This window comes from Thrips palmi, unplaced genomic scaffold (assembly GCF_012932325.1).
Source record: "Thrips palmi isolate BJ-2018 unplaced genomic scaffold, TpBJ-2018v1 HiC_scaffold_8, whole genome shotgun sequence".
Classification (NCBI taxonomy): domain Eukaryota; kingdom Metazoa; phylum Arthropoda; class Insecta; order Thysanoptera; family Thripidae; genus Thrips; species Thrips palmi.
Window position 1 is genome coordinate 9,323,865 of NW_023144635.1, and position 17,814 is coordinate 9,341,678.

Below are 17,814 nucleotides of genomic sequence, written 5' to 3' on the forward strand. Positions count from 1 at the left end.
TCATCTCATCAGGACAGTGCCCATGGTGCAAAGAAGAAGAAGGAAATACAATGCATATTTTTTTCCCAAAGTCAACATGTTAAAACCCCTCTGGAATTTCATCTCATCAAAAAATTTCCACCATCAATCACTCAGCGCTCCCCCAAAATACGAACAGCTGCTAGTTGGCTTCCCATCAAAGAACCCAGCTGCAAAATTTTTCCAATTTCATTCTAGTCCTTGCCAAAAGCACCATTTATAGATGCTACATGAATATAATCAAAGAAGAAAATCCACCTAACCCTTGTTATCTCAAATTGTTCAAAAGAAGACTCAAGTACAGATTAGCACTCGAAGAACATCACGCTGAAGTAACAGGTTTCAGAATTAAGTTTGAAGAGACTTTCTACATCAACAATGCCCTCAGAAATTTTTTAAATTTTCTGATTAGAAAAGCACAAGCAAAATCAACAAGCTTCAAACTCAAGAAAAAAAAAAAGAAGAAAATGTAAACAAGGAGAAAACCAACCCCTCGAATCAATTTCTCCTCTCTTTTCTTCAAAGAGGAAATCACCACTTTGTAGAAAAAGAAGAAGGGGGAAGAAAGAAGAATTCCAGAAAAACAATTTCAATGTAAACATATGTCTACAATCCATTTCTTGCAAGTCTAAATCAGTCATCATTTTGCTGTAAACCGGGCCCCTGCCACCCTGAGCATAGGCCACCATCGTCACACCGAAGAGAGCCAGTGCGCTGTTTTCCTACCTGCACGGCGCCATAAAGACAACCTTTTTGAAGTATCCTTAAAAATGCATATTATTTACTAATCTTTTTCTTTATTAAATTATCTTATTTTTTTTATTTAAAAAAAATGTTAATTTTTTAAAAAAAAAAAATAAAAAAAAAAAATTGTAAAACACTGCATCATGCACCATAAATACCTCAAGAGACATCAAAACTGCATGTTTTTTTTTTGACAAATTTCCACACACCCTTTTTGGCCCGCTTTGTGAACTTAAAAACCCCCCCAAAAAATCCTGTTTTAAAATAAACTCCTCTCTCTCTCTCTCTCTCTCTCTCTCTCTCTCTCTCTCTCCTCTCTCTCTCTCTCCTCTCGAGCGCCAAAGTCAATTACGGCCAGAGTGTCGCGTCCAGTCCGGCTAAATGCAATAGTCGCTGCAATAATTTTTTTTTTGTTCCGCTTCCGTATCTTCATTTCTGGGCGAGTACATGCCGAGCGAGAACGCGCGTGACGTGCAAATGCGAGCCATTTTAAATTTATCGAGTTGGAAAATAAAAACACGCCGCAGCCGCAAGCTTGCAGCCCGTCCGCCTGCACCGCCAGCCCCTCCCAGTGACACTCCAGACAAGGCCTGACAGCTTCTGCAGCACAGTCCCCGTGACTGATGCGGTCCTTTTTTTCTGCCAGGACGAGTTTTATTTTCCTTTCTTTTTTTTTTTTGTTTTATTTGGGGGAAAATCGATAGCTGCCTTGATCTAGCGTCGCGTCTCGTCACAGTCTCCCAAGCACTACAGCCGAAACGCAGAGAGGCCACGCCGCTGGAAGTTACGGGGCAAATCTCGGCGACTACGTGACACACTGCCAGAAACGGCAGGAAAACTAAGACGCCACTTTTGAGAGAAACGCTGTTTTCATTCCTTATCAAAACTTAAAGGACTTTCCGGCGAAATCTGACTTGATTTGGCCCGGCAGTGCATCACTCACTGAATCATTCAACAAGCTCCACGGGCGAGATGTCGCTGCAGTTTGAGTCCTGCCGTGCCGGCCGTGCCGGCCATGCCTCCCCATGTCGCCGCCCAATGGGTCGACGAACCTCGCCTCACTTTATGGTGCACCGTCCCCCTCGCTCTACGTGAGATGGCCGGCATCACACTTTATTTGATTTGGTTCGCCGCCCCGCGCCGCGCCGCCCCTGGGGCGAGGCTAGTCAGCGCAGCGCGGGGCAGGCCCGCGGAGGTCCTTCCTCCCTAACGCGCGAATCAGCGAGTCCTGTTTATCTGCCGGCAAAACTCATTACTCGGCTGCATTCCTTGCCACATCATTGGCTCCCTCGTGGAGGAGCACCCCGAGGCACGCGCCGACTCTCTCTCTCTCTCTCTCTCTCTCTCTCTCTCTCTCTCTCTCTCTCTCTCTCTCGTGAGTGTGGGGAGTATGTGTTAGGCCGAAAACACACCGGAACTCTTCTCGCCGTCGCGTCGGTTTCGCTCCGTCTTTATGTATTCGCACGAGCGCGGACGAAAAAGAGCGCGTCACACAAAAAACGGAGAGTCTGGCGGCCGGGTGCTTGTTTGCCTACGACGCCGCCACAACGTACCCACACACGCGGCGGCCGCGCCACGCCGGCCCAAAGTTGGAGAATCCAATATCGAAATTAAAGGAGAGCCCGGCCGCGCCCGGCCACGATCGCCCCCACGCTCGCATATTATTTTTCCCTCCTCCCGGTCGCGATCCAGGCCGCCCCTTGTGTTGTGACAGGTGCAGGGGACCAACGGAGGGACAGCCCGCCAGACAGCCGGGCAGACAGACAGGACAGACAGACAGACAGACAGACAGACAGGCCCCGCTATCGCGTCCGTGACGTCTGTGTCGGCCGGGCGTATGCGGCAGGCAGCCCCTCCGACGTGGCAGCCGCGCCGAAAAATGAAGCATTTTCGTGCATCGGAGGAGGCAGGCGGTGAGAGAACCGCACTCGCAGCGCGGGATTACACTGTTCGCACCCTGCAGCCGGCGGCAGCCGTGGCTCTGATGGGCTGCGCGCCGCTCCGCGGGGAGAGGGAGGCTGCAGGGCGGGGCGCGAGGCGTGCGCGGCGTGCTACAGTGGAGGTGCGGTGCAGTCAAGCGGCATGATTAGCTCGCTGGATGCAGCGCGGTGCACTGTGGGACTCGGTGCACCACGCAGACCGGACCCAGCGTCCCGCCACGCAGCGTTCTGTTGTGATTAGTCCAAATATCAACAGCTTAGACAGGGCGGCGCGTTCGTTCAGCACCCCGGCCGCGCCGAGGCCGCGCCGCCAAGGGATCAGCGGCCGTCTCCGAGGGGCACTTAGACAAAAATTTGAAGAAAGGGAACAAAAAAAAAAGGAATGAGGAATTACGGAGTTTTCCTCCGGGGTTCGCGTCAGGGCGTCGTCATCCGAAGCGCCATCACGCCAACAGCCGCGACGCGCATTTAGAGTGTCGCCGCGGAGGGGCGGCACGCCGCGGCACGCCACTGCCAACAGAGTCCTCACACGCCACCGCACTGCGTTTGCCAAAATGGGGCTCTAATGGAGGCATTTGCATGGCAAGCGAATCAGAGTCCAGTCCGGGCTTTTTTTTCGCTACCTCTTTTTTGCGGCCCTCCGCTTGTTACTAGTAGTTGCTCTCGTTCGCGGCTGCCCCGTCCTGATTACTGTAAAAGTGATTGGGGTACGGAAGTATTCGCGGTGATTAACATCCTCATGTATAAAGATTGGTATGGCGACTGAATCGTTATTAGGTGTTTTCGGCATTCATGAGTCGCCAGTCCTGCTTCTCATTACCGAGGCCGCCCTAAGTCTGCCACCTCGGGGCAGCCCCCCCCCCCCCCCCCCCCACCCGCGGGGAAGACCACGCCGATCAGGCCCACGCCTCGGCCCACGCCTCGGCCCACGCCTCGGCCCACGCCTCGGCCCACGCTCAGGCGGCCTCGACAACAAATTGATAACAAGCTCCTTCCCTCTTTCTGGGCGTGGACCTCCGGGAGAGCCAGCCGTCCTCCGAGTTTGTGTCGCCGCCCCGCCCCGCCCCGCCCCGCGCAGGCCGCGCAGCCATTACCAGAGCCGAGTGGGGTCCAAAGAAACCGAAAAGAGAGGAAGCCATATCTCTCCCTCGCATTCGAGCTCCTCGCGGCGACTTGGTGCCGACTTCCCCTCAACTAGCGATCCCCTTACACACCTAATTGTTAGAAAGACGACTAATTCCATCCCCCAAATGACTTTTTATCGCATCGATTTTTCCATTTCTCTCGCCAGATAAAGGAGACCTGGCGTCGTTTAGCTCCGGCCCACTGGTGCGGTAATGCTGTGCGGCTCAAAGCCAGGCCGGGCCGATTGTCCCACAGAATTAATAGGCCCATGTGACCGGCCGACATCTTTTATACAGTTTCCCTTTTGAGTGGCGCCGCCGCGTTTAGCCGCGTTTAGGCCCTGAAGTCCTGAAGGCCGCAAAGCCCTCATTAACACAGAGAACGAGAAAAAGTGCCCTAAATCAAGAAGGGCTGCAGGTACAATGCCCTTCAAGGGCACGCTCGCTGCCCTTGGGTTGGGCTGGGGTGCCCTTGGACCGGCCACGGCCACCCCAAGGGCCACCCTCAGGGTCGCCCCGAAAAATGTCGCCCTGGGGTGCGGCCTGGCCGAGGGAGCCGAAGGGCTCGCCGAAGGGCTCGCCGAAGGGCTCGCCGAAGGGTAAGAAAGACAAACGCAGGGCTTAAGGGCCGAAGGGATGCGACCCTCCTTCCTTCCTTCCGCCCTCCTTTTCTTCTTCGATCATTTTTCAAGCCATATTTTTGAAACTGATTTGATAGCGGCGAGATTTAACAGAGGGTGGAGTGGCCGTGTGGCCCCGGCGTGTGCACACAGGCACACAGACGCGCAGGCACACAGGGTTTCAAATCAGGCCTTCTGTCCGGTCGAACACCGCCGAGTCGATTGAGTTTGCGCTGCCGGCGCTGCCTTTGGCGCGCCGCTTGGCGCACATATTGCTGCCACTGCGAGCGCTTCCGCGCGGTGGCGTTCAAACTTGGCCCGGACTTTGATTGCGGCGTGTTGACGCACAGCGTCGCGTGTGGCGCACAGTGTAGCGCGTGGCTGCGCTCTTTATATCACCCCGCCGCGCGGCGCGGGAGCGTGAGCCTGCTGTACTTCCCGGAGGTCGCCGAAGTTGGTCCGGACGCCGCGTCCTGGTCCTGCCGGCCCTGCTGGTCGGCGTGGCGTGGTTCGACACTAATGGCCGTCTCTGCTTTTGCCGACCAGCGTCCCTCTGCGCGGAGCGACGCGGCACAGAGGCCGCTCTGTCCCTCTCGCACCCCCGGGGGACGCTCCGCGGCAGCGCGAGAGAGACAGACGCAGCATGCCGTCGTGCGTCTCGAGGGCCCGGCCAGTCCGGCCCCTTGTTGTCGTGCTCCAGGTACGGGCGAGGCCACCCGCTCCGATGCGGCTCACTCGGGCGCGACCAACGTCGCATCGAGGAGCCAGTCCAGTGCAGGGGTACACTCCCAGCGAACAGGGAGTCCAGTGCAGGGGAAGCCAGCGGCCGGCCGGGGAATGGGGCGCCGAATAATGACAGTAAACCACACTGCGAAACCTTTCGAACCCTCGTCAGGAGGGAGCGAGCAAGACGTCTGCCAAAGGTACAAAGCGCACCCTTCGCGCCACGCCCGCCCCCGCGCCGCCCCTCCAGACAAATCTTTTCATGTCTTCCTCGTGGAGTGGTCGGGGAGCTCTCCACAGGATTGCTTCCATTTGACTCCCTTGCATGCGGCAGTGGCGGCAGTCGCAAAGGCGGCCCGCCCTTCTCATCTTCGATCTCTCGATCTCTTCGACCCGAGTCGCCAGCCTGGGTAATGGCCACATGATCGGCACTGCCGAAAACAAGTCACGCTTTACGAGGCGGCAGCGCGAGTGAAGATGAAGGTCCGTGGATTTTCCACAGACGCTGCTGCGTATCCTGTCATACACGAAAAAAAAATTTTTGTTGCGGTGATGAACGCTGTTTGACAGCCTGAATTCGGTAGCTGCGATCGGAAACCGAGAACCCGGTCGTAACAACCAGCTTTTTGGTTTTAGGCATCGGATTGTTCGATTCGATTTCAGCTGTCGGATTCAATCTATCAGACAGAGTTGAACACCACAAAAAAAAAAATACGATTTCAAGAAATCCTAGGAGTCACGAAGTCAATTTGATTATTGTGTAAGAGTGTGGAGAAAGAAAAGAAGTGGTGTTGTGAAGTTGTGGCTCAGGGGACTACCAATGGCAGTGGTACCAATGTGGTCGATGTGCCATCCGTCGAAATTTAAACTTGACAATAAATAGAAATCAAAATGCTGGTAAATTCAAAAAATTCCAATGCTAATGTATTCCGCAGTGTTCTGACAATGGAACATCTTTGAAGTCCATCATGATTAAAATGTTCTTAGCAGAAAGAAGTCAGTAAATTAATTTTCTCGGGTTGGCAACTATTTTCTCGGCGTCTGCGCCCTTGCGAAAATCGCGAAGCTGAAAGCGCCAGCAGTCACGCATTAAAACTGCCCCTCCATTGTTGTGGACGTTGAATTGTTTGGCTTGTTTCAAAAGGCTATGGTTCTCTAGTCATGTTTTCTTCAATTCTGTGTAATAGTTCTCCCTTACAACGTATCAACACCACGACGGTTGGTTTGACAAACTTCATAAACTCGGGAGGGATGGTTTCGAAACGCGGGTGAGTCTTGTTCGAGGAACATGAGCACTGCAAGTCGCGAGGTGGAGCGAAGTGGTCCTAGTGCTAACTGAATCACAACAATAACACTGCGCATGTCCAAAAACACTCCAATCAAGAAGTATTATTGGATAGTTCTACCCGAAAAACTGCGTTCGAACCGGCACCAATTCTATTGTTGCATCTTGTCTACCTGCAGTCAAAGAAATTTTTCATTTCGAACGTTGCTTTTTCAGCTTTTGGAGTAAGCTGTACAGACCCAAAAAGAAGCTCCGCTATTGGTCCGCCCCGGCTCGGCTCCCCCCACTCCCTTTTTTTTCCTTTGACGAGTCGAGTTTTGCCATGGAAACGGCGATTTTGACAGCAAATTTCTCAAAATTGGCCACCAAATTTTTGACCAGATTTCAACATCAGAATCAGCGTTCAAAGTTCTACTAGTCTGCAAAATCTCATTAAAATCGTATAGAAAACTTCCGAAATGCATAAAGGGCCACACAAATCAAATCTCGAGCCGGCTGAGTCCTGGGTATACTATAAGGCTACTTCGTGCCTAAAAAACTGTTTTGTGTGTATCGACCTTTCTTTTCGTGTATTGAAGAGCCGCGTGACTGGATTGTTAAGTCAGACACAAACATTTTGTGCACACACACACAAACGCACACGCGCTTTCAATCTTTCGCAGTCTTTCCAATCGCGACTTGATCTGTTTGCACGAGCAATGCGTGTGAGTCTGTGAGTGTGTATATGTAGGTGTGTGTGCGTGTGTCTGCGTGTGCGTGTGTGTGAGCGAGTGCGTGTGTGTGTGTGAGCGAAAGGCGCTCATAACCTCACATCCGCATATCGTCCCGCCTGCCGTGGCGTGCCGTGCCGTGCCGTGCCAGTCCGCCGCGGTCCCCACTCGTCTGCGCCCCGGCAGGCAGCACAGCCAGCAACGCCAGCGAGGCAAACACCACCCCCGGACCCCAGCCCGAGAAGGCCGCGCTCGGGGACGCTCGGCCCCAGTGAGCTTCCGAGCCATTTTATTCACAACTTGTCCAAACGAAATAAGGATGCTCGCCGGAGAGCAGAAGGCCGAGGCATGGCGAAGTGACAGGGGTCGCGGCGCGGGGCGAGGCGGGCGGGGCGCGGGGCAGCCCCAAGGCGGCCTGGCCCAGCCGGCCGGCCGGCCGGGCGGACTGTTTGCCTATCGATGGCAAGGGTGTCGCAGCCGCCGGGCCCACCCCGTCCCTCGGCGCGGCACGGCGCGGCACCGCACGGCACGCAAAGGCACCCTCCAGACAGAAAGAAGCTGCGCAATTTGTCCGCCATTCCGGGCCTCGGCGCGGTTCGGATTGCCAGGCGGCCCCACTTACGGTGGCGCAGCGTCTCGGAGGTCGTTCCTTCCGCCACGGCGACACGCGCAGGTCCTCCAAGGACCACGAGGCCCTGCGGAGGGCCGGCCCCGGGGCGTCCCTCCAAGGTGGAAGGCCTGGAGGACAGAGGGATAGGGTGCCCCCTCGCACCAGCGCAGCGCCGCTCCCGCCACGCCCCCGCCACGCCACCGCGACGCGCCCCCCGGCCAGGCCGTGTCACGTTTCACAAATTTTTCTTTGAGCAGATATCTCAGAAGGGGGAGGCTGACTTTATTTGCAGTTTATCTCGCCGCGTGTCACAGGCCACGACGCCGCGCCGCGCCGAGCCACTATGCAGACGGCTTCCTTCGCGACGACGAAAAAACGGCGCCCAAAAAGGAAAAAAGCAAGCGCGCGAGTTGGAGACGAAGGAGAAGAAGAAGGAGAAGAGGTGTTTGCAGCTCTGCAGCACATGCCCCGTGCGTGCTTGTGTGTGCCCCGCGGCCACGCGGGGGCCGGGGGCGGGCCAGGCGCGGGCCAGGGGCTGCTAGGGGTATCAGGTCGAAAGCCACCGCACACCTCGAAAAAAAAATATGCACATAATCGAATAGAATTTGGGCCCGCATCCATCACGTGGGCCCTCCCCCCGCACGCACGCGCGCACACACACACACACACACACACACACACACACACACACACACACACACACACACACACACACCACACACACACACACACACACACACACACACACACACACACACACACACCAGTGAGCATATGCACCGTCGCCTTTGGGAGCGGGGGTGAGCAAACTCTGGCGGAAGTTTATCGTTTTCCTCCGCTGCCCCGCTGCATGGCCGCGACGCTGCAGGCGCGCGCCCCCGCGCCTGTCACTCCGAGAAGGCCCGCCGGCTGGCCCAAGGCCTAGCCTCCCCCTCGCAGTGGCGCCACAATGGACCTCGCCGAGCGACGACGCTGGACGAACCGGCCGCCCGGAGGCCGAAAATCCTTATTCCATTTGTCCCGTTCCCCTTTCCGTCTTTCCATTACGATTGCGGCCGCGTGCTAATTTCCAGTCGCCCGACTCCATTCGGCCATTCGGCGTCCGTGGGAATAGCGTCGCCGCGCAGGCCGGACAGCCAGGGCTGGCAGTGCCGCCTCGCGTGTGTGCGTGTGTGTGTGTGTGTGTGTGTGTGTGTGGCAATAATAGAATGCAGATTCCGCGCAGCGAGCTGTTGATAGCACGGGGAGGTCCCAAACGCACGACGGGTGCCACCGCGCACATTCCCCGTCACTGCGCGAGCGCGCACACAGACAGGCACAGACACACACACACACACACACACACACACACAAACACACACGGAAACCCGCGTGTGTGGTTATTGCTCACCGCGCGAACGAATAGCCATTCCGGGAACGGTGCCGCCAGGACGCTCTCGACGGCCTGCTCGGTAGCGTGCCCGGCGCCGCGGCGGAGGCCGCGAGGACGGCGTACCTGCTGCCGCTGTGCTGCAGCGCGGCCTGCAACTGTTGCACCGAGTGTGCGCCCATCGGCGCCCTGCAGACTGGTGGTGGTCGTTTTCGTCGCTCTGTCGCATCTGCAGGGGACGCCCCATGAGTGCGAGAGAGACTCCCGGAATCAGTCTGCTGCTGCACTACAGGACGCGTCGCGTTACCGTTACTGCGATGGCTTCATCCGGGTCAAGTCCTCGCCTCGGCCGGAACGGGGCGGGGCGGGGCGGGGCGCGGTGTCCGCGGAGTCCGGCAGCACCTGCCTCGCGGGGTGCAGGACGTCCGCCCCGGTGCGGCTGCGCGGCGCCAGGACGCCCCCGCGTCGCGCATGATCCCCACATCACACGTTAATATGCAAATTCGGCGAGACAAAGCCGGCCCGGCGCAAATAGGGTGGCGATGCCGGGGCCCAGGTGCGCGGCGGCGCGGCGGGATGTTTCCAAACGACCCGCCGTTCCACAGGCCGCTCTTTTTTTTGGCGCGACGCGGCGGTTTCATTGGTCGCGACGCTGTAACCGAGCGCCGCGCGTGGTTTTGACAGAGGTTAGGGTGCCCCGGCCAATATTTTGCAGTGCCGTGGCTCGGCGTTGGATCCGCAGCGCGGTGCTACCGCTACCTGGCAAGCCAGCGGCAAGCTGGCACCTGGCAAGCAGGCGCTCCATGCACGCAGCGCTGCCGCCCCGCCCCGCCCCGCCCCGCCGGAGATTTGCACACGGCACAAAGCGACCGCGGTCGCGCCGCTCCGCCAGCGGACTGCTTCCGGACATCGCTTTCATCGCCCTGTCTCTCTCGCACTCGCGAGTGGTGCGTGGGCGTGCGAGAGAGACAGGGCGACGCTGTTCGGAGCCTGCAGCGCCCCGGGGCTGGTGGTGGGGTCAAGGCACCGAGATGGACGTATTGCTTTTGGTCCGCTCACCGGGCCTGAGTGTCCTGTGGGCCCGTGGGCTAATGGCCCTCGCTGGCCCAGTGGACCTGCAGACTGTCTCTCTCGCTCCCATGGGGCGTTCCGTGTGGGTGCGAGTGAGACAGGGCGAGGTGGACCCGCGGCGCACAGGACGACACCCTCTGCGGCACCGCGCCAACGCCACGGCGCGGCCCACGCGGCCAGAACGGCAGAATGTGCGATGTGGCGGCCAGAGATACGACCCGTCACGCCACTCTTCAAATTGAAAGAACACATGCGAGGCGGCCATCACGACTAAGTCAGCCTCGGCCTCGGCCGGCCTCGAGCAGCCGGACTGACTCCGAGAGTCGTTTACGTCGCTCTGTCTCTCTGGCACTGATGGGGCGTCCTGTCGAGGTGCGAGAGAGACAGAGCGACGAAAAGGTCTCTCGGAATCAGCCTAGGGCCGGGCCGCCAAATGGAACCGCGACGCATTACCCGCGCTGGCCAAACACGAGATAGCGCCACCGTCGCGGCCGCATCCATCCGCCCTGTTCGCCGCCCAGACCGCCCAGTCCGCCCGGACCGGAAGGGTTGAAAAACAAAATTAGCGCCACTTCCCCGGCAAAGCCGCGCGGTCCGCCACGTGGCCAGTGCTTCCGAGCGGCGCGACCGTCTCTCTCGCACCCCAACACGCCCCGTGTGTGCGACAGAGAGCGACGGGAGCAGTGTACGAGGCGAGGCCAGCCTGCTGGGCCCAAGGAGCGCCCCATTGGGGCCACGGCGCGGAAGGGCTGGAAGGGACTGGAAGGGACCCAGACCGAATGACGTGATTAGGCAATAGGATAATGGCGCCGGGCTGCGGGGGGCTTCGAACCCGCGCCAGCCAGGGCCAGCCAGCGCCAGCCAGGGCCGGACATAACCACGTTACACGCGAGGCGCCGGGGAGCCCCGCTGCGGTTTCGCGGACTCATTTGGCTGCGCTGTCTCTCTCGCACTCCTCGGGGCACCCTCAGGCTCGGACTGGCCACGGCAGACAGGCAGAAAAATCTGCCGGGGCCTCCGGGTTTGGGGCCAGTAACGCCACAAAGTTGGTCAAAAAGTCTCCGAAAGTAGCCGTTTCTGCTGAATTTGGACGGCCCGAGGGGGTACTCACTCGGTTTTTTCGGGTACACAGAATATGAATATGCGTGAATACTTGTGAATACTTGTGAATACTGAGAATCATGAATCTCCGAATACAATAAATCTACACGAATATCAAAGAATATGAATGAATATTTGGGGAATATGTTCGAATACTTGAGAATATATGTGAATATGTCAGTTAAAGAATAGAGCTTTCCGGCAAGCCGAGAACCAGGATTCTTCCCGGATCTCATTTTTTCAGTAAGAAACGTCCAAATATGGACCCGAGAGTGATACCAGAAGCTCTCGCGCCGAATTTCGGACAAAAGACCGACGAAATAATGTCAACAAGGACTAAAAAACCTCTGAATACTTGGGGAAAACCCGTGAATACTAAGAGAATACCCGTGAATACTTACGAATACTTCCAAATATTCTGAATATGTGTGAATATTGAGAATACTTGTGAATACATGAATATTTAAGAATATGAATATGAATATCCTAGTGGGTACACAGAATACCTCGAGTGAATACCCCCTCGGGACGGCCACTGCGTCCGATAGTTGCGGCCAACGGCGTCCCTCGACGCCTTAGTATTCTTAAGACCCTACTCTTTCATGCCCTGTATCGGGGAGACGTTGACCACAACCATTTTGGCTTTGACCGCAACGATTTTCCGACCAAGTTGGTCAAAAAGTGGTCGAATCTCGGAAATTTGCTGATCTTGCTGACTTTGGGTAGCCACTGTGTCCAATCTAGTCGCCGTAAAAGGCCTCCCTCGACGCCCTAGTATTCTTAAGACCCTACTCTTTCATGCCCTGTATCGGGAAGGCGTTGACCACAACGATTTGGCTTTGACCGCAACGATTTTCCGACCAAGTTGGTCTAAAAGTGGTCGAATCTCGGAAAATTTTCTGATCTTGCTGACTTTGGGTAGCCACTGTGTCCAATCTAGTCGCCGTAAAAGGCCTCCCTCGACGCCCTAGTATTCTTAAGACCCTACTCTTTCATGCCCTGTATCGGGAAGGCGTTGACCACAACGATTTTGGCTTTGACCGCAACGATTTTCCGACCAAGTTGGTCTAAAAGTGGTCGAATCTCGGAAATTTGCTGATCTTGCTGACTTTGGGTGGCCCCTGTGTCCAATCTAGTCGCCGTAAAAGGCCTCCCTCGACGTCCTAATATTCTGAAGACCCTACTCTTTCATGCCCTGTATCGGGAAGACGTTGACCACAACGATTTTGGCTTTGACCGCAACGATTTTCCGACCAAGTTGGTCTAAAAGTGGTCGAATCTCGGAAATTTGCTGATCTTGCTGACTTTGGGTGGCCACTGTGTCCAATCTAGTCGCCGTAAAAGGCCTCCCTCGACGCCCTAGTATTCTTAAGACCCTACTCTTTCATGCCCTGTATCGGGAAGGCGTTGACCACAACGATTTTGGCTTTGACCGCAACGATTTTCCGACCAAGTTGGTCTAAAAGTGGTCGAATCTCGGAAATTTGCTGATCTTGCTGACTTTGGGTGGCCACTGTGTCCAATCTAGTCGCCGTAAAAGGCCTCCCTCGACGTCCTAATATTCTGAAGACCCTACTCTTTCATGCCCTGTATCGGGAAGACGTTGACCACAACGATTTTGGCTTTGACCGCAACGATTTTCCGACCAAGTTGGTCAAAAAGTGGTTGAATCTCTGCAGCTTCTTCGTTGCATTATGTTGGCACCCCGACTTCCATTCACTTTGCAGTGTCTAGTCGGATCCCTTGATTTCAAACAAGTCATGGACCGGATTCGCAACCTTGAAAGAAAGTTTTGCCACCTCACCGCGATACTGCGTGGCGTCGCTGCCAATATATTCATGTTGCTTGCCCTTGATTTTGTTGTCTTATATAAATGGAGACAAAGTAGCAGCACAGCAGCAGGGCGAGAGAAAAAAAATAAGACAAGGTTTGACCTTGTTGAAAGTCAGCGCAGCTCCATTATACTTCCTCCCATCACGAAAGCAAAGGTGTCCCCCCAGGCAGACTGATTCCGAAAAGTGGTCGTGCCTCCCCGAATCCGTCTCCCTCACTCTCTCGCGGCGTGTCGGGGGTGCGCGTCAGAGAGGGAGAACGAGGACGCCGCTGCCCGCGGAATCAGCCTGCAGGTTGGCACACGCTCTTATCATAATCCATCACGTGGCGCGCTCCGTGTCGCGGGGCCAGAGAGAGAGAGAGAGAGAGAGAGAGAGAGAGAGAGAGAGAGAGAGAGAGAGAGAGAGAGAGAGAGAGAGAGAGAGACAGCGCCTCATTACTCAGCGACCACCTCGTGCGCCCTCAGCCAATCATCGAGAGGTCTCGGCGGGGGGACCGCACTGGTGAGACGGAAACAGCAGCAATGCTGCGTCGCTCTGTCTCTCTCGCACCTGTCCGTAACGCCCCTCGAGTGCGACAGAGACAGCCTGTGGCCTGCATGCTGGCACACCGGAACGACGACAAAGGAGCGAGCCCCGTCGGTCTCTGCTGGAGCCTCCAGGTTAGACGGCCGCCACGCAGAACGGGCGACGGCGGGCGTGTGGTGCACACTGTACGGTGTGACGCGTGACGCGCCTCGTGCATTCCCTCATTTGTTCACGTCACGGCGGAGGCCAGGCCGGGGCCGCCGGGCCGAGCCAGACCGCCTGCAGGACGCGTCTGCCGCCCTGGCGCCTTCGCAACTGCGGACTTTCAAGCAAGGTGAGAGGCGCGACTCTCTCTCTCTCTGTCTCTCTCTCTCTTCTCTCTCTCTCTCTCTCTCTCTCTCTCTCTCTCTCTCTCTCTCTCCTCTCTCTCTCTCTCTCTCTCTCTCTCTCTCCTCTCTCTCTCTCCCTCTCTCTCTCTCTCTCTCTCTCTCTCTCTCTCTCCCTCTCTCTCTCTCTCTCTCTCTCTCTCTCTGTCTGTCTGTCTCTCTCTCTCTCTCCGCCCCCCTAGCGGTGTGTCAGGTGTAATATTTTTTGTTTCCGCCCCGGGAGGAATACCAAAAGAGACGGAATTGATTCGATTCGCGGCGCCGCACCGACACCGCCACGGAGCCACATTACGCCGCGACGCCCCGCGACGCCCCGCGATCGATCAAGCGAGACAAAAACTTGAAAAAAAAACCGATAAGGAAAAAAGTGGAGTAATAAAAAGAAGGAAATTGATGAGGAAAGTTAGTGCGACGGGCATCTTGTGTACGCGCTGCGCGACCGTCCTGCTCTTGCATTATTGATTGCGCAAAACACACACTTTCTCTCTCTTTTTGTTCGGCGCTGGCAGCGCGTACGCGTACACCGGTTGTTGCCAGCGGCAGTTGGCAGACGTCGTCTGCGCATGACAGCTCGGTTTGAATCACGGGCAGCGCGGCGCCAGCGGGCGGCGTGCACGCGACTCTTAATTTGCATAAGTGTGTTTGTTTCGTCTGTGCATCGCGCGGCACCGCGCCGCCGCCCGCGATAGTCATTACCCACCTGGGCGTGATGAGCGCCCCGCCCCGAGTAGACTCACTTACAGACTGATTTGTGTCTCCTCCACCCTGTCGCGGCCTTTGGCGGGGTAATTACCGACAAAGGGTTGCAGCGCGGCGGGGGAGGACGGCGTCGACGAGCACGGGGAGGACGGGGAGGACGGGGAGCGTCCTCCAGAGTGCGCGACGGCCGTGGGGGAATAGAGCGGGGCCTCGTCGTCCACGGCGCCGTGCTTCACTCGTGCCCCGGGGCAGTCATCAGCGGGAGGCGCGCACGGCGTGGAGGACTCGGCCCGGTGGACGCTCAGTGGGCCGTGGTGGGGCCGCGGTGGGGCCGCGGGGGGCCGCGGGGGGCCTGGATCAAAGGAGCGCATTAATATTGACGGCTGTAAGGAGTGGAGGCCCCAGGCGGCGCCAGGCCAGCAAACCTCAAGAAATGAAAACGGCCGGGGCCTCGGTGGGGCTAGGCAAGGCGGCGGGAGGGGCGCAGGGCGCAGCCAGCGCAGCGCACGCCTGCACGGCCACGGCGGCGCGGCGGCACGGCGGCGGCACACTGTGGCGCATTTGTATTCCTTCCTGTGTATTGGGGTCCATGATGCGGGCGCGGCGGCGTGGCGCGGGCACTGCCGGCTCCTCCGTCCCCTCTTCTCTTCGCGCCATATTTCAATGCCAATGCGCCGGGATTCCGTAATCCTCCACAGCAATTTGCAATGCCGGGGAACGCAGCCGTGTCGCCGTCGGGCTGCCTCGGCCCCTCGCCTTGCCGTCGCCGTGTCGCTCCGGGGGCTCAGCGCCCCGGAGAAAGGGAGGGGGGGGGGGCATCGGAAACTGAGAGGTGCTGCAACATTTGCATTGCATGCCGATGCCGGGGGCTTCGCGATGCGCCTGCCCGGGGGAGGGGGAGGGGGGGGGGGCTGGCAGGGCAGGGTGAGCAGGGCCAGCTGTGAATGAGGAGCCCCGGGACGACGGTGAGGGCGCCGGGGACGCCGGGGTTGGAAAGTAGACGGGCGGGATTGGGGAGGGCGAGAGCGGCGAGAGGGATGAGGGACGGATGACAGGGATGAGGGTAAGACGGCTGGAGGGGGAGGGGGGGGGACGCGGTGGTGCGGGCCGTGCATAAAACAGCGTCGCGACGCCGCCCGGCTCCACTTGGCACAAAGGACGCCAACAAGATAGATTGCTGACAAGTAAAACTGCAGCGCCAGAAAAGGCCAACAATCGGCCATTAAGGGTGCTTCCTGTGTGTCGCCAGTGTCGCGTCGTGTACTGCATGCCCCCTGGCATGCCCGTCCTCACCCCTCCCGGCCCCGCCCCTTACAGTGGCACTCTCGTCGCGAGAGGCGAAGCAGGCGCTGACGCGTTAGCTCGATCGTCGAGGGTTTCCAAACAATCTCTCTAATTTATCTTTTGTGCTCGATTGTAAAATCGGTCGGCTTTCGAAACGCCCTTCGCGACACGGTTCTCGGCCGGGTCCTGCGCACCGCGCGCAGCATCCCTTGTCCGGCACGGCGACGGGCAGAAGCTGGTTCCCGAAAGAGCGACGCGAGGGCGCAGCGTGCGGCCCCGCGCGGACGGCCCCGACGGTCCCCGGCGCCCCCACACGAACGACGCAGCAGACCGATTCCGAGACTCGTTTCCGTCGCTCTGTCTCTCTCGCACTCGTGGGCGCCCCGTGCGGGTGCGAGAGAGACAGAGCGAATCAGGCCGCAGCGACGCCGCGCACGTTCATCGCCAACTTATCTCGAGCTCCCCTCGCAGCGCGGCCCGTCCTGCCACGCCCATTCGCAGAGCTCAAAAGAAGCTACTAAGTGAGTCTGCGCCGCTCCCCAGTGCAGGCACTGCAGGCCGGCGGGGCCAGGCCGGGGCGAGGCCGGACTGTCACGGCGGAAGCACGGCCAATGGGGAGACAATGGCAGAGCCGCACAGCGCGCACAGCGCAGAGCCGATGCCATAACTTTGCCGCGATCGCGATGCTCGATGACCCTCTGCACCCATTTCCTGCGCGGCTGCCCGGGACTGCCCGGGGCTGCCTGGGACTGCACGCGCCGCGACGACGGGGTGGCGAGGCTCACCGCAGCCACCGAAGCGACTCCCAGATTACCAATTAATACCCGGCATCGATCACGGGATCGGCGCTCCGCGGCGCTACCAGTGGTGCAGCAAAGGACGGTTGAGCCACCCTCGTAAAAACGTTAAATTAAATTTTATAAAATTTTTGTTAAAGTTTTGTTAAGAGTAATCAACTTTTAATTAAATCGTCTACTTTAATTAAACTTCTTTTGTTAAATTGCCGTGTTTAACAAAAAAATTTATTAGTTGGATTTATTGAAAAAATGATCTTACAAAATTTAATTTGAACCTTACATTAATGTTTGTTAAAAATATTTCTTTATTAAACTCCTTTGTAATTTACTTTAACAACATTGGACGGTCTTGTTAAGTTTAGTTCGGTGTTTAATTTGAGTTTGTTACGGATGTTCCTAAATTAAAGACTTCTTTGATTAAAGTGAACACTTGCCCTGGATTAAGTTAACGGATTATGTTACGATCTAATTTAATCATGTCAATAAGTTTAGAGGCTTGTCTTCGTGAACAGCGTGAATTGAACGGGACAAAAGCGAGGAAAGGGACTAGCTTCCATTAATTGAGCATCGACATCAAGCCCGCGCTTTTCAAGGCAATAAATACGATAATGTTAAGTCATTCCTATGAATGCAAGATTTAATTAAATTTAATAAAAACTTGTATGCCGCTAGATGGCGCTGCCGTCTACTTCAATCCCTTAGCTCGCGGAGTTCACTAGCATAGCCGCTAGTATAAGGTGCGCAGGCGGATCCTTCTGAACCAGTCGCGCTCAGAGGAGTCCGATCTCCTAATTTTTGACTTGGTTCCTCTAGGCAGGTGCCTAGGGGGAATCTGACCCGGCCAGAGGGTCTCTGTCGAACAGCCATCCGAAATTATCGAACTAGTTCAAACGTTGCCCGATTTTAATCAAAACTTCTTTAATTAAATTACTTTAACTTTAACAAGGGATTTTATTAAAAGATTTTAATTAAA

At 56.7% G+C, this 17,814-nt stretch overlaps 1 protein-coding gene across 1 annotated transcript in view; it reads right to left on the reverse strand.

Annotated features, from left to right (window-relative positions):
• Window positions 1–323: 323 nt before the first annotated feature.
• LOC117653209 (cilia- and flagella-associated protein 206-like) overlaps window positions 324–17,814 on the reverse strand; it is a 67,640-nt gene continuing 50,149 nt past the window's right edge. Inside the window, exon 11 of the mRNA XM_034398711.1 lies at window positions 324–401. Within this exon, the coding sequence (XP_034254602.1) occupies window positions 324–401 (78 nt within the window). The remainder of the gene's footprint in view (window positions 402–17,814) is intronic.